Below are 13,539 nucleotides of genomic sequence, written 5' to 3'. Positions count from 1 at the left end.
CAACCCTGTATCTTTTAGAACACACACAAATAGGAAAAGTTGATTTTGAGCCTTTAAAGAGTCAATGGTTAAGCTTGAGTTCATTTTAATTTTAAGAATGGCTAATGCCCTTTTGAAAGATATGAAGCATTGACAGCCAGAGGTCTTGATGAGGTGGCACGTGACATATCACATGTGACACGCTGTGTGAGGACACTGCATACAGAAGACAGGATGAACTTCACAGCATTAACAAGGTGAAACTTCACAAACTCGACACCAGATGTTCCATCATCTTTTCTGTAGGATGAACTTGTACAGAGTTACAGCTTTAATATTTGTGTGTGATGCTGTCCATCTGTCCAGGATTTCAGATATTGAGATGTTGAAGCATCACCAAGACTGAATGGAGATGGCTGCTGTGTAAATACTGAAGGCAAATGCTTATTCAGTTATGCTGTTAGCTTCACATTGAGGTTTGTGTCATTGCTTGATATTAGAAAACGGGCTGGAAGGTTGTGTCACTCACTAAGTCTTACAGGGCTGCAACAGGAACAGAACTCATTGGATTTATTGATGGACTTATTTTCACTAGAACTCTCAAAATTTCATCTTGCTGCTAAATATCTAGTGATGTTTTTTAAGTATGTATATAATTATAATTGTAAGATGTTATGTTTCCATTTAGTGCTGATTGAACTTTGCATTGAAAATGAACCTAAAAGGTAATGAAATCACTAACATTTCCAGAGATTTATGTGCTTTTAAAGGGAATTCCACCAATTTTACACCTCCAAATCAATTTATTCATCACAGGGAATACTACTCACTCAACCTTCTTCAACTGTACGATGTATTCTTTGACAAAAATATGAGTCTGCTTTACAAACTGCCACTATAGAGTTTAATTATCATGGAAAATTAATGAACAAAACGCTGTTGAGTTACATAATGAGAAGTGAAGGATCCAGCAGTTCTGAATCTAAAAAAGATCCAAAAGGTACAAAGTCCTCGTATCTTGGCATCTGCATTATTTAACTTTTTCCTCCTTTCCTCTTTTTTCTTTTTCTTTCTAATGTTCTTGTGCCATTATTAGTCATTTTAGTGTGGTTAACATTCGCCTTAAATGCTGTAAAACTCAAATCATGATCTCAAGGCTCTAGTTGTAGGAACTGAGTTCCAGGATCCATGTTTGGCTCTTAAACTCACAGTCACCAGTCCACTGTTACTGGCTGCAGTAAAATGAAAAGTGAAGATAGAAATATGCTCCACGAGATTCTGGGAAAAGTTTATTCAAAGAAATCCAACAAATAAACCAGAAAGGCTTGTAAATGAAACATTTCTGAATTCAGTGTGAATGTTGGAGCAAATAGTAGAAGAGAAATAGTAGACACACCTCTGGCATCACTGGAGTTAAACATGTTTCAGACAGTCGGTGCGGGGGGACAGAGAGGGGGATGACTCGTGAGTTTTGATTGAGAAGGGTTGACTTCTGTCTGTGGTGTCTGACAGAACTGAACACACGTCAAAACACGGTCATGTTGCAGCGGTGCGCTTTTAAGAGAATCCTCCAGCAGATTTCTTTAGGGAATCAAGAAACCACCAAAGGTTTGTTGTTTGGGTTTCCCACCGCGCTGCTGAAAGGACACAGAGCTTCTGCGCACAGGAGCAAATCAAGTAAGTGACTTATAGAGAATTTATTTAATCGATTTTTGTTTTTGTACATTTCATTTAGTCCTTCAACCACTTTCAAACAACTTGTTCTCATTTAAGAAAACTCGAGTGGAAGAACTAGATGGCACTCTTCCAGGACATAAGAAAACTGTCTCTTTTTAATATGTGGTGATGAAATACAATATATTCCTTTAGATTTAATGTGTTTAACATGATTTGCACAAAGTCTAGGCGACTTTACCTCCGAGGCGCACCGTTTATTTGTTCCAACTTTAACGGGGCCATTTCGAAAACAAATTTGCTTGCCAAACTCAAGAGGTCATGAACTGGAACTAGGTTAGAGGCACAGAAGATAGTGATGATGATGATGACTGTGTATGTGGGTATCAGCGATGCTGGAGAAAAGGTGACCTGCGGCGTGCGTAATCTGCCAAAATCTGCGCACACCCGTGCGTAATGGCCAACGCATAGAAACCGTCCAGTACGACACCAGAACCTTTTTCTTCAAACTGAACTTCCATCCAGCCCGTTAACGATTCGCTGGACTTTACTGGCACAGAAAGTCTTAATGTGAAATACCAGTAGAGTGACGTTCTCTCGTGTTGGGTCACGTGTGTATTTAATTGATCGCATGCAGTCATTCATTAGCTCGTGCCTGGAGTGTTCACAGCGGCCAGCTGTGTTCACAGCTGCCAAACTACAACTAACACCAAATACATATAATATCTGATGTGTTTAGTTTCGTTCTGCTCACAGAGATAGTTTGTGTTTGACATCAGCAGAGCTCTATGTGTGTGTAGTGGAGGCGTGTTCCCTTGTAGTACTGTGGCTGAATTTGGGTCAATTTTTGTCCTCTTCCCTGAATGTCACTAATATGGCAGCACGCGAGGATGATGGTTAACATCAGCATCTTTTCTGTCTGTACCGCCAGGTGTTCCAGATGTTAGGGAGCAGACTCTTGTAGCTGTAAAGCCAGATGGAGTTCAACGTCGTCTTGTTGGACAAATCATTCGGCGTTTTGAGCAGCGGGGCTTCAAGCTGGTTGGCCTGAAAATGTTGCAGGTACAGAAGTCAGAAATCATGTGTTTGGCTATGTTTGTAATGTGCAAGTTTTCTGTTTGTTTAATTTGAACTGTGGCTGTCTCTGTTGCGGAGGTGTCTGAGGATCTCCTGTCTCAGCACTACTGTGCACTGAGGAAGAAGCCCTTCTATCCCAGTCTGCTGCATTACATGACCTCAGGTCCTGTGGTTGTCATGGTGAGGCCTCTTCACTTTCATCATTTCTACTTTTGCATTATTTTACACTGACTGGCACATGCATCAGCAATGTCTGCTGTCTCCTACACACACCATGAGCTGATTTTATTGAATATGAGTGAATTACAGTTATATTTTTCTTGCAAAAATCACCTTTATGTAATTATTGTCTTTGAAAATATAACAAATACTAGTCATAATGTGCATATATTGATTTATAATGGTTTCTATGTGATTTTCATCACCTTTCTCACTGGTCCCATATTGACATTTGTGTTTTATAAAATGACTGCTACTGATTTAAACCTAATACACAGTGTTTGGGGTGTAAAGCTGCTACAAATATCTTCAAGTCTTGAATAGCTTGTTTTCATATGTGTGTTGTTTTATTCTTGTTTAGGTGTGGGAAGGGCACAATGTAGTCCAGACATCACGTGTGATGGTGGGGCATACCAACCCAGCTGAGGCCCAGGCAGGCACAGTCAGAGGAGATTTCAGCTTTCATGTCAGCAGGTAACCTGGTGTCATTTGATCTCATTATGTCCACAGTAAGTTTTAGGATTGAGCAATAAACTTTTTTGATATGCACCTTTTACATGTGTTTTTTCTGTCTTGGAGGTAAAATCATGATGTGCTTTGGTCATTTAAAGGAACGTGGTCCATGCCAGCGATTCATTGGAGGGCGCTCAGAGGGAAATCCAGCTGTGGTTTCAGGGAAAAGAGCTCCTAAACTGGGATTGCTGTGACCAGAGCATCACCTGTGAGGTGTAAAGACGCCGAGAGTCGAACGCAGTGAGAATCAGTAATACTACCTCTTCTCCTGCTGCTGCTCAAAAGCTCTGTCTCCTCTGACAATGTGACCACAGCGAATGAAAAAGATTTAGAGTTCCTGCCAAATAATTTACCTCAGCAAGTGCACTTACAATGAAATTTTTTGTTGAAACAAATGTCACTGAGATTTTATAATTCACGCTACATTAGCAAGTATATGTTGTTACATCTTTCATTGAACAGGTTTTTGGTCTCAGGATGAAACGTGTATAATAATCATTTGTCCTTCTGTCCCCTGCAGTGGATGCAATATGTGTAAAACATTGACCTGCAGTGTGGAAATATGCATGGCAGATGTTGAAAATGTCAGTGCCTGATTTCCAACTAAAATATTTGAATTGCTTGTGGATCAAAGCAGATGTGACATCAGAATGTATTTTACAATCATCTAATATGTCAAGGTCCTTCTGACAAATGGCTAAAATCTGGTGTGCTTGTTTATATATTAGGCATTCTGGCTTCTATCCCAAAATCTTGCACAGTAGTCTAAATAGCTAGAGAGAGTCTAAACAGATTTTATGTTAAAATTGACTTAATGTTAGATCGAAGTGCTACCAATCAACATAGACACAGTGTAATCTAATTTTATTTAACAAATCTTTATTGCCTATTCTGTAAAAATGTAAGAACTGACTTTCACCATCTGTAACTGCTCTGCTGTATGATGATCATGAACAGCTTCTATTGTACATACAAACTGTTACACACAACCTGCACTCAGCTCACCAACCATGATCCAGCAGACTGATGAAGTGTTTCTCATCAACAATATTGCCACAGAGAAAAAAAATACACATTTTTCAAGAGATTGCAATCCTATTTTTATGTAGTAGTGTTGTTTTTATGAATATTGAAAAGCAATTTAATAAAGAAACTAAGTTAATCATTCACTTGAACTACAGTATGTCCTCAAGTGTAATTATTCTACTTTGAGTAAATCTGCGTAACTGAAATCGTTAAGTAATCCTCCTACCTCTGTTTAAAACCACTGTGGAGCAGAACAATGAAATATGAGGCTGAACAGTCTCAAGTTAAGCACAAAACTTGAGAATAGGATTTGTCTGAAATGTGAATTGTTGAGCCAAAATCAAATTATCACTCTTAAAACTAGATTTGACCTCTTTGTAGAATTTGGTGGTGCTTCCAGTGTAAAAATGTATTTATATAACATGTTGTTGTGCCCTGCACAGCTTTCCATGATGATGGTAATGATGATGATTTACCTCCACCTGCTATTGTTAGATGCAGGGGAGTGATTCAGATTGTATATGTTGACATCTTCAGTGCCACTTGCTTGTAATGACTTTAAATCAAACATATTTTTGCTTCTTTATACAGAGTCTTTATGTTTTACTCAATATGAAACATGAAATGACTTATTTAGAACATCTTTTTTGAGAATTCATAGTTTAACCATATAATTGCTCAATGTCAGAATATGAAAGTAATGGTTGCTGCAAGCTCAAAAGCTACAACACAGAAATACACATTCCTTCAGACAATGTTGTGTTTCCTTGTTTCACATTATGTCATAATAAACATATTTAATGATTTTTCATTGTAATTCTGCACCGAATTACAATGAAAAATCATTAAATATGTTAGTCTCCAGAGAACATCAAAGAAAAAGTCGGGTCTCAAATTGTATATTTATGATATATTTGGTCAATAACAGCATCCGGCTGCAACAAGCAACATTCTTTTAATACAGGTTGATGTGCAAGCAATAAAAACTGTAAATCAACAGCTGACTGTTCTGTGGAGTCATAAACATGTTTATCAGAAGGCTCATTTCATGGGTCTTGTAGCTCTAAAAGCAGTCTTAGTCCGTATTTGTAGCACTTGCTTTCTTGTGGTTAATGTCATGTTTCAGGTATTGGCTAAACAGTGGATAGTAGAAATACTTACACATTGTTAAATATATGATGAAAACCAAACAAAAGGATAATTTTAGTCAACTCTGGCAAGGAGGTTAAAGTCTCTGTCTTAAAAATCAAAACACAGTTCGCTTTGGCTGATGAATCTGTAGCACATGAGAGATATAACAGCTTGTATACGCAATATTACATTTATGTCCACTGATCTTTGATGCCACGTCTGCATCAGTGGATGTTAGATCGCTCTATCACACCACCTCACTCTCTGATTCCAGGTCAATCTTCAGCTTTTGCTTCTCCATCACCGTCTCCAGTTCTGTGGCTTTGCGCACATCCTGAGAAAGAAAAATATCAAAGAAATTTTCCTTTTTTGGCAGATGAAAGAAGTTTCCCAACTGGCTTAGTCCATTATTTTGACTCTGTCATTTGAAGATGACCTTTGCACTGAACTAACAGCTCTTTATGGTCATATATTAAAATGATGTTTGTGAAGTGAAGGTCAAATTAAAACACACCCCTTAATATCAGAGTCTCTAGCAATTAACAACTGCAAAATCTACCCACAGTGACCACTGAGGTAAGAAGCTAATGTGTATTTCTGCAGTCAATGTAGGTCACTAATAATGTGGTACGTAAGTCGGTGCATAAGCCAAGGCTGAGCAAATAAGTGGCTCAGAAAACATGAACCCAAGCATAACCACACACACACACACACACACACACATACACATATGTACACAGACACAGTAGCCTACATCCAGGATGACAGACAAACAAACCTCGAGAAGGGCCTTCTGCACCATTATTTGGCTGTAAACTCTTACACCTTCCTCCGGTGACACAGTGCGGAGCTCCTCCTTATTCAGGGAAAAAAGCTGCGCTCCATTTAAAATGCCCAGACTCTGGACTGTCCTAACAGAGGAGGGAGCAGCAACAAAATCTGTGTTGGTGTCTGTTCAATTTTATGGAGCTTTCATTGTCAGAAGTTCAGTTACAGTGTAACCTGGAGTATATTTGTCGAATAGAAATAGTTGAAATAGGAATAATCTAAGCTTCTCTTCTTTAGACTTCTTAATTTTTCTGTGGCATTTAGTGCCATCAAGTTTCCTAAATGTCCTCCCAGCTCACTGTTTATGTTCAACTCCAGCCCTACTCAGTTCAGAGTTGAGTATATAAACAGTAGCAGGGAGGAAATGTTGACATTTGAGGGCGCTATTGGGCACTGTGACAAAATCAGGGAGTGTACTTGTGAAAGCTGCATGTGTAGCATGTACAGCAAACTGCAATAAAGTGTGAAGATAACTTTTTCTTCATTGTTCTTTAGCACCTCATTGTCCAATAAGCACCTGAATACAACACACTGAAGGCAAGACAGTGCTTCTCCACTTGACCAATAAAAATCTACTTCTTATTTTAAATTGCCTGGTATAGGTCATGATGCTCTTCAGTCATTTTCATTTGTCAAATTAAAACTACTTCAGCATAAGACAAGTAGATGTGGCTATAAATGAATAAATAGTTTCTAGAAACAGGTCTTGTTCTGAATGAGGTTTCTGGAAACTGCCTGAGCTGCCACTGTGCATACTCACTGCTGACTGAAGCCCTTGGCAGTGAGCCAGGCCTCCACCTCGGCAGGCGGTGAGTGGTAGTTCAGTGGACTAGAAGTGTCAGCTGTGCGGGGGACCACCAGAGGACGGCCCGAGCTTCTTTTACCAGCCAGCCGCTGAAGAAGCTCATCATTCATTATCAGCACTGCAAAAACACACACAACATCATTTGCATGTAAACCAGTACGGTATAAAGCATGGTGAGTCTGAGCATCACATGTGCTCAATCTTCAGGGTTGTTTTGCATTTCAATGTGTTACATGTTCATGAAGGTTTATGACTAAATTTCTAAAGATTTTTAGATGCACCACATAGTCAGAGGTCTGTTTATGTCCAGTTAGCTCTATACAGACAATAATGTTCAACAAAAGATTACACCTGCCTTCTATTACACCTGTGCATGTGTAATCCTTGCTTCCACATATGATACATTTCATTTATATTTCTTATATGTATATTTCTTATAATATCATACTTCTTCTGCTGTTACATGCTGAAATATTCTACTCTCAACATGCTCTTAACGTATTAAAAATTAAGTGTGTTGATTGAGCAAATTGCTTATTTCGTTCATTCATGTTTATGGGTTGCAAACTCCAAGAAGTTGTATACAAGAAGCCAATAGTTATGTTTGCGATCTCACTTGATATTCTAACTAACAAGTCCCTCCTATGGCTGTACACATGATTTGCTATCATAGCTGAGCTCACACTTAACATGTATGGGTATGTTACCTCGGTCATCGTCTTCTCCGTGCATTGCTGTAGATGGTAAAACCATACTCTGAGGTCGCATTTTTGGGCTTGTAGCTGTAGGACTGGTCCCAACTGGGCTCGGCGGAGCATATGAGAAGTACTTTGACTGAGGAGTAAGAGGCACCTTCTTTTGTGGAAAAGCAGAAATGAGTAAAAACTGTAAGATGACACGAGACAAAAAAGCTCAGTGTGTGAAGTTTTTAACATCGGGTCCATACTTTTACCTTTGACTCTCTGCGTGCCACTGGGCTTTCTCTCCCAGTATTATTCAGAGCTGACAGAGGCTCCAAGATGTTAAAGGGAACAAATCCTATCTGGTCAAAGCGATTCCGACACTTCCACCATCGCTTTGATGACTCAATGACCTAAAGAAAGATAAGACACAGATCATTCAAATGTAGTGACATATTCCAAGAATGTACCTTTACGAGTCAGTCACCATCTGTAATTCTGATTATGAAGTTGTACCTCTAGTGTTTCTCCTTGAAGCACTGAGAGTTCACTGCTGTTTCTAGCCACAAAATCATAACTGCAGCAGAAAAGTCTCTCACCCTCTGGTGGGAGCCCATTTCCTTCTCTGAAATAGAAATAATGTTTAAAAAAACAACAGATTTGTCAAAGTTATCACATATCAGTTATTGTAATCTCTGATGAGAGATGTCCAAGTGAGTTACCCTCTTAATAGGGTCCAGACAGATTTTATTTGGCAAAATACTGTTAATTGCAGCCGTTACAAATATTACTGGCATTTGTGCTCCCACTCCTCATTTAGCATAACTTTCCATACTGAGCTACATATTGTAAAAAGAGCATCTCTACAGTCTTACACTTCATCGGTGCCTTCAGGTCCCACTGCTGTCTGTCGAGCTCGGTCATGTAGAGTTTGCGCCGCCCTGCTTTCTCTGACGGCATCCTGTTTGTGTTGTGACTCGATGGGATCTTCCAAAGGCTGGCCATTTGAGTCAAACATATGAGGCTTCCATCCATCCAGGAAGACAGGTGAGTATGGAGGAACAGACACACTAAGCTGTGAACTGGGAGAGATGGCGAGAGGGTTTGTTAGAGCAACATGACACACACACACACATTCCAAAACAGAGATTTATACACACATACATAAACACACAGACCAGTGTGAAGTCCAGTTAGGCCCTAATGAAGCCCAGAGCTCTTTTTCCTCTTCAGTTAGATGCTCCTGGAGAAGTGAAACGGCACCAGTGGTCAGAGCAGGACTGACAACTGTTGCACCTAATGCTGGCCCTCCAGTGGTTTTCACCATCTGTGAAAGAGGTGGTCACTACAGTCAGCATCACACAGAGAGAGAGAGAGGGATTGAAACATTTAGAGAGACTCACCAGTCTAAGAGGCACAAAGACGTGATGCAGCAGCTCCGGCGCGTCAGGCTCTGAGATGGATGACTTGAGACGGTCCTATATAAACCAGGAAATTAGATCATACCATTCTAAACACTCAAAAGCTATTCTCAGTTTTCATTACGTTACAAGAGAGCTAATCTCACCAGCAGACTGAGGGAGTATTTGATTTTCTGAAAGAGGTCCACGAATTCTTCCTCTGATGGAGGACAGGCTTTCATGGTCAACAAATCATCTGCACACAGAAGAGCACAATCGCAGCTACAACCAAAACGACCCAATACAGTATACATATAAAACACAGACACATTATAACCACAATACAATCCATATATTGTTGGTCTTGCATTCATTTTTCAAACTTGGCATACTTAAGTGTACAGTATCATTTGTTAAGTGCTTTTTGATCATATAGAGTGATATGCAAGCTGCCAAGTGCAAGTTAACTAAGTATTTAATACTTTATGAGTGGAAGGAATTGTAGAAAATAGAAATAATAGAAACTTCCATTGTTGAAAATGTGTCTAGGTGTGGAGTGGAGTGCTTGTTCTAGCTTGTTCCAGCCAGTCCTCGCCTACTAGACAAAGCCAGTGGTAGTGACTAATAAAATTTGTCCTCTATTTCTTCATGAATACATTAATTGTCTTAATTGTTATATAGGGTCACACCTATCCCAGCATGCACTAGCCAGAAACCTAGGAAACACCCAGTCATGTTGCCAGGCCAACACAGGGCGTACACAGATAAGGGACAAACAGTATAACTCCCATTCACACCTATTGACAATTTGTAGTTTCTAGTGGTGAAGAAACAGCAATATACATAGAAAGATCAGGCCTGAGAGCCAAATCTTATCACTTTTCTCTTTACTAATCTTGATGTCACAATGGAACAGAGACAGCCACTCAGAAATCTAATTTATCTTCGATCTGAAGATACATTTAAAGCTTCAGTGCTTCGCTACAAAGTTTTCTTGTTACGCTTACTGCAGGAAACAGTCTTCTGAATTATCTGAAACATTTTTGGCAACCTGCCTGTTGACCCGCTTTCATCTTGTAAAATAGTGTCGATACTACTATTGTCTCGAGTTTCCTGTCTCTATACTCTTCTTCGACAGCCTTAGCCAGCATTCTCCAATCTTCTACTAAGATTTATCTGTTTCAATCTTCCCCTGCAGTCACCAAGCACCTCCAAATAGCCTCAAACCTCTGACTACTTCATTTCTGAGGGCCTGTTCAAGCTGCGTTATTCATGCACAAACAGTTACCTTGATTAGAGCAGATGCTTTGAAAGGTATGTCTTTTATCTTGATATCTTTGTGTAACTATGACACCAGTACTTAGTCAAAAGGATGGTATAAAAGGATATCAGTTCTCACCATCTTGGTTCTCCTTCTTCTTGCTCTTCCTGCTCTTCTTCTTCCTTTGGTTGAGGACACTCTGGGCCTCGGCTGTCTGCTGCAAGCGCACCATGAATCGCTCCACATCATCAAAACAGTGGTTCATAATCTCCTGATGAAGGTTTGACACACACAGTGACATAGAGAGACTTACAGAAATTGTTTCAATAAGTTAATAATTCATAATGCTGGTCAGTTCAACAACATACAAGGAGTTGCACTAACATGAAAGGTAGCATATATTTTACATTCATTATGCTTAAACTGTTCAACATTTGAGACTGTGAAAGAGGCATTGATTTCTATACAATCTTCTATGTTGTGTGTTTCTGTTATTTTGTCCGCCTAGAGGAACACTATCACCACATGAATCTTATACAACAGCATCACCACAAACTACAGCCTCAAATGTAACCATTACCAGCTGAATTAACACCTCACACTGTCTCAACAAACAAACTGAACACTGTAACCTTCAGTATTTACTGCAGGGCTGTATCACTGGATTTCAGTATATTGTAACTATTAGTCAAACTCAGCTGATGATGTAGACTTGGCCTACTCAAACTAAAATAAAAATCATCTCATGATCATCTCTCATCGTCATATCTGTGATAATCCTCTCTAACAGGATTTTATGGCCATTGCAGCACCATTAGTGGTTCATTGTAATGTCACCAATCATAGAATAGTTAACTAAATGTCTAAAATGATATTTTAATTCTGTATAAATATTTCTTTTTATATTCTGAATTTCTTATTCCTTATATGTTTAACATGTACATATTTCAATGCTCTATATTCATTCAAAATTCAATACAAAGGTCACTGAAGGTGTTTTCCTTCGGTAAATATAGAGACATATTCAATAATCTCTTGGCTCTACACCTCCCACACTAAGCCTGCCTCAAAAATCTATAAGATCAGTAAGCAAAAGTTCAGTTTTATGTATATATATACATTGAAAATGTTACATTTCTTTTTTATTTTGATCAGTAGACAATAGACAATGGTCTGGGTCTTGATGTGTTTACTGACATAAACTTTATGGGACCGCATAAATCACCGTCTCCTTTGACTTTAAGATCTTATTGTTTATTTGTAAGCTGTATTCTTAAACCCACTGACCCTCACATATAAAAAGGAACATCTAAATGATATCTGCAAGCACATACCACTTCTCTCTCTGCATTCAATAGAGATGTGTCATTTGGCTCCGCACTGGCACCTTTCTCTGAGCAGAGGAAGAACAAGGTTAGTGATACAAACTAAACTATCAGGTCAGCTGTAAATAACATGCAGAGGAAGAAAAAGACATTTTCATGGCAACAGTACACATAACACAATACATACATGTACACAGATCATTTAGATCATTTAGTATTAGGCAGATAATTTTACCTTTGTTAAAATCTGTGTAGGTGGGCAGGCCACCAGGAGGAAGCTGCTCCTCTGGAGTTATCATGACTCGGACGCCTGAAGGCTTTCTAGGGACCACTGGAGGAGGTGGTCCAGACATCTGTTGTGTGAGGATCAAACAGAGTAAAATTAAACATAGCCTATACATAGAATAGGGAATAATGTTTAGGTACTATAAAACTTTTGCCCGAAAAATGTTTACCGGTGTATCTTTCTGTACCTTTCTGTGATGTTTCCAACACCTAATTTCATGTTCTTTGGAAACTTTTATATTAGTAATACCTTTTCTCATTATTATTTGACTATGATAAATAAGTTTTGCTTGTTACTTTGCTTTTTTTTGCTTAAAACTTTTGATACACTTTATCCGACTGTTTAAAACATGGTCCTCTCAACTTTGTCTAGACATCATACAAAATGACAAATGAGTGCTTGATATTGCCACATTCCACGAGTTGATTGTAGGAATGCTGAGTATTTAGTGTGCATACTCACTGTAAGTGACCGATACACACTACAGGAAAAACCACTGTCAGCAGATGCATAGCATGCAGATGACACAACCACCAAAACTTAATAGAGACACTGTCAGTTCATCACAAGTTTCTGCCATGCAAACATAGTGTAATGTTTTACATCTCTTCTGCTCATCTTCCTGCCTTTCTCCCTCATGCAATTCTTCCTCCTCTTCCAATCTACTGATGAATCAGTTTATACTGCATAAACTAGTTCAGTTTCTCATAAAATGCACAATGTGTAACGCCAAAGTAATAAATATTCTAATGTATCAAGATGAAGTGAAGCTGCTTCCAAGTCTCCACTCAGCAACATATTATTGACACAAGGCAGCTGCCCGTCATCTGACAGGTGTATCTCTCTCTCTCTTTCTCTCTCTCCCTCTCTCTTTCACATACAAACACACACACACACTATTTACATAAAGTTAAGACATGCAGTCTAGATTAATCACTTTACCTTTTGGTTAGAGTGTTTAAATCCAAGTTTCAGAAACCAATCCTCATGCAGAGCTGTATGTGCACTGAGCTAAGCTGTTTACACGAGTCCGTCCCACCTTCTTGAGATATGCAGAAACGAGAAAAACGAGTCTGGCTTTCCTTTCGCAGCTAATCTGTGTTGCTTTCACTCTCCTCTGACTTTCTGATACACACACACACACACACACACACACGCTCCCTCCCTCCCATTCTTCTGACTGCATCTTTGTGAGCTTCTCCTTCCTTATGACAGCCACTTCTATCAACAACTGCCTGTAGCTTGTGCCAAGGGGCTAATGTGATCTGCAACACATGCTATTCCAGAAATGTAATGCAGTCTACCTCAAACTCTCCACCTCCACAAAGTCTGTAA

At 39.1% G+C, this 13,539-nt stretch overlaps 2 protein-coding genes across 4 annotated transcripts; one reads left to right on the top strand and one right to left on the bottom strand.

Annotated features, from left to right (window-relative positions):
• Positions 1 to 1,427: 1,427 nt before the first annotated feature.
• On the top strand, positions 1,428 to 4,637 carry nme4 (NME/NM23 nucleoside diphosphate kinase 4). Of its 3 annotated transcripts, none has more exons than XM_042392171.1 (5): positions 1,428 to 1,656; positions 2,585 to 2,715; positions 2,809 to 2,910; positions 3,311 to 3,423; positions 3,561 to 4,637. In XM_042392171.1, the coding sequence occupies exons 1-5, from the start codon at positions 1,518 to 1,520 to the stop codon at positions 3,679 to 3,681; spliced, it is 606 nt and encodes a 201-aa protein (XP_042248105.1). In that variant the 5' UTR covers positions 1,428 to 1,517; the 3' UTR covers positions 3,682 to 4,637. The 3 variants fall into 3 exon arrangements, with proteins under 3 accessions (XP_042248105.1, XP_042248106.1, XP_042248107.1); XM_042392172.1 differs by lacking the exon at positions 1,428 to 1,656 and adding an exon at positions 2,315 to 2,445; XM_042392173.1 differs by lacking the exon at positions 1,428 to 1,656 and adding an exon at positions 2,315 to 2,492.
• Positions 4,638 to 5,267: 630 nt separating this feature from the next.
• Positions 5,268 to 13,235, bottom strand: eps8l1a (eps8 like 1a). Its single transcript, XM_042392170.1, has 14 exons — positions 13,147 to 13,235; positions 12,154 to 12,271; positions 11,928 to 11,986; positions 10,732 to 10,864; positions 9,500 to 9,588; positions 9,336 to 9,410; positions 9,111 to 9,259; positions 8,808 to 9,014; positions 8,449 to 8,557; positions 8,205 to 8,345; positions 7,960 to 8,107; positions 7,208 to 7,370; positions 6,398 to 6,530; positions 5,268 to 5,953 (listed from the first exon to the last, which is right to left on the bottom strand). The coding sequence occupies exons 2-14, from the start codon at positions 12,269 to 12,271 to the stop codon at positions 5,867 to 5,869; spliced, it is 1,611 nt and encodes a 536-aa protein (XP_042248104.1). The 5' UTR covers positions 13,147 to 13,235; the 3' UTR covers positions 5,268 to 5,866.
• Between the last annotated feature and the right edge of the window lie 304 nt (positions 13,236 to 13,539).

Source organism: Thunnus maccoyii, chromosome 18 (genome assembly GCF_910596095.1).
Source record: "Thunnus maccoyii chromosome 18, fThuMac1.1, whole genome shotgun sequence".
Classification (NCBI taxonomy): Eukaryota; Metazoa; Chordata; class Actinopteri; order Scombriformes; family Scombridae; genus Thunnus; species Thunnus maccoyii.
This window is presented reverse-complemented; position numbering and strand designations above follow the sequence as displayed.

Excerpts from the sequence above, each read along its gene's own strand:
- nme4 (XM_042392171.1), top strand. The coding sequence starts at position 1,518 with ATGTTGCAGCGGTGCGCTTTTAAGAGAATCCTCCAGCAGATTTCTTTA. Across the intron at positions 1,657-2,584 it reads TGCGCACAGGAGCAAATCAA|GTGTTCCAGATGTTAGGGAG; the intron begins GTAAGTGACTTA and ends CTGTACCGCCAG. Across the intron at positions 2,716-2,808 it reads TTGGCCTGAAAATGTTGCAG|GTGTCTGAGGATCTCCTGTC; the intron begins GTACAGAAGTCA and ends TCTGTTGCGGAG.
- eps8l1a (XM_042392170.1), bottom strand. The coding sequence starts at position 12,271 with ATGTCTGGACCACCTCCTCCAGTGGTCCCTAGAAAGCCTTCAGGCGTC. Across the intron at positions 10,865-11,927 it reads TGAATGCAGAGAGAGAAGTG|GAGATTATGAACCACTGTTT; the intron begins GTATGTGCTTGC and ends AACCTTCATCAG. Across the intron at positions 9,589-10,731 it reads GAAGAAGGAGAACCAAGATG|ATGATTTGTTGACCATGAAA; the intron begins GTGAGAACTGAT and ends TTCTGTGTGCAG.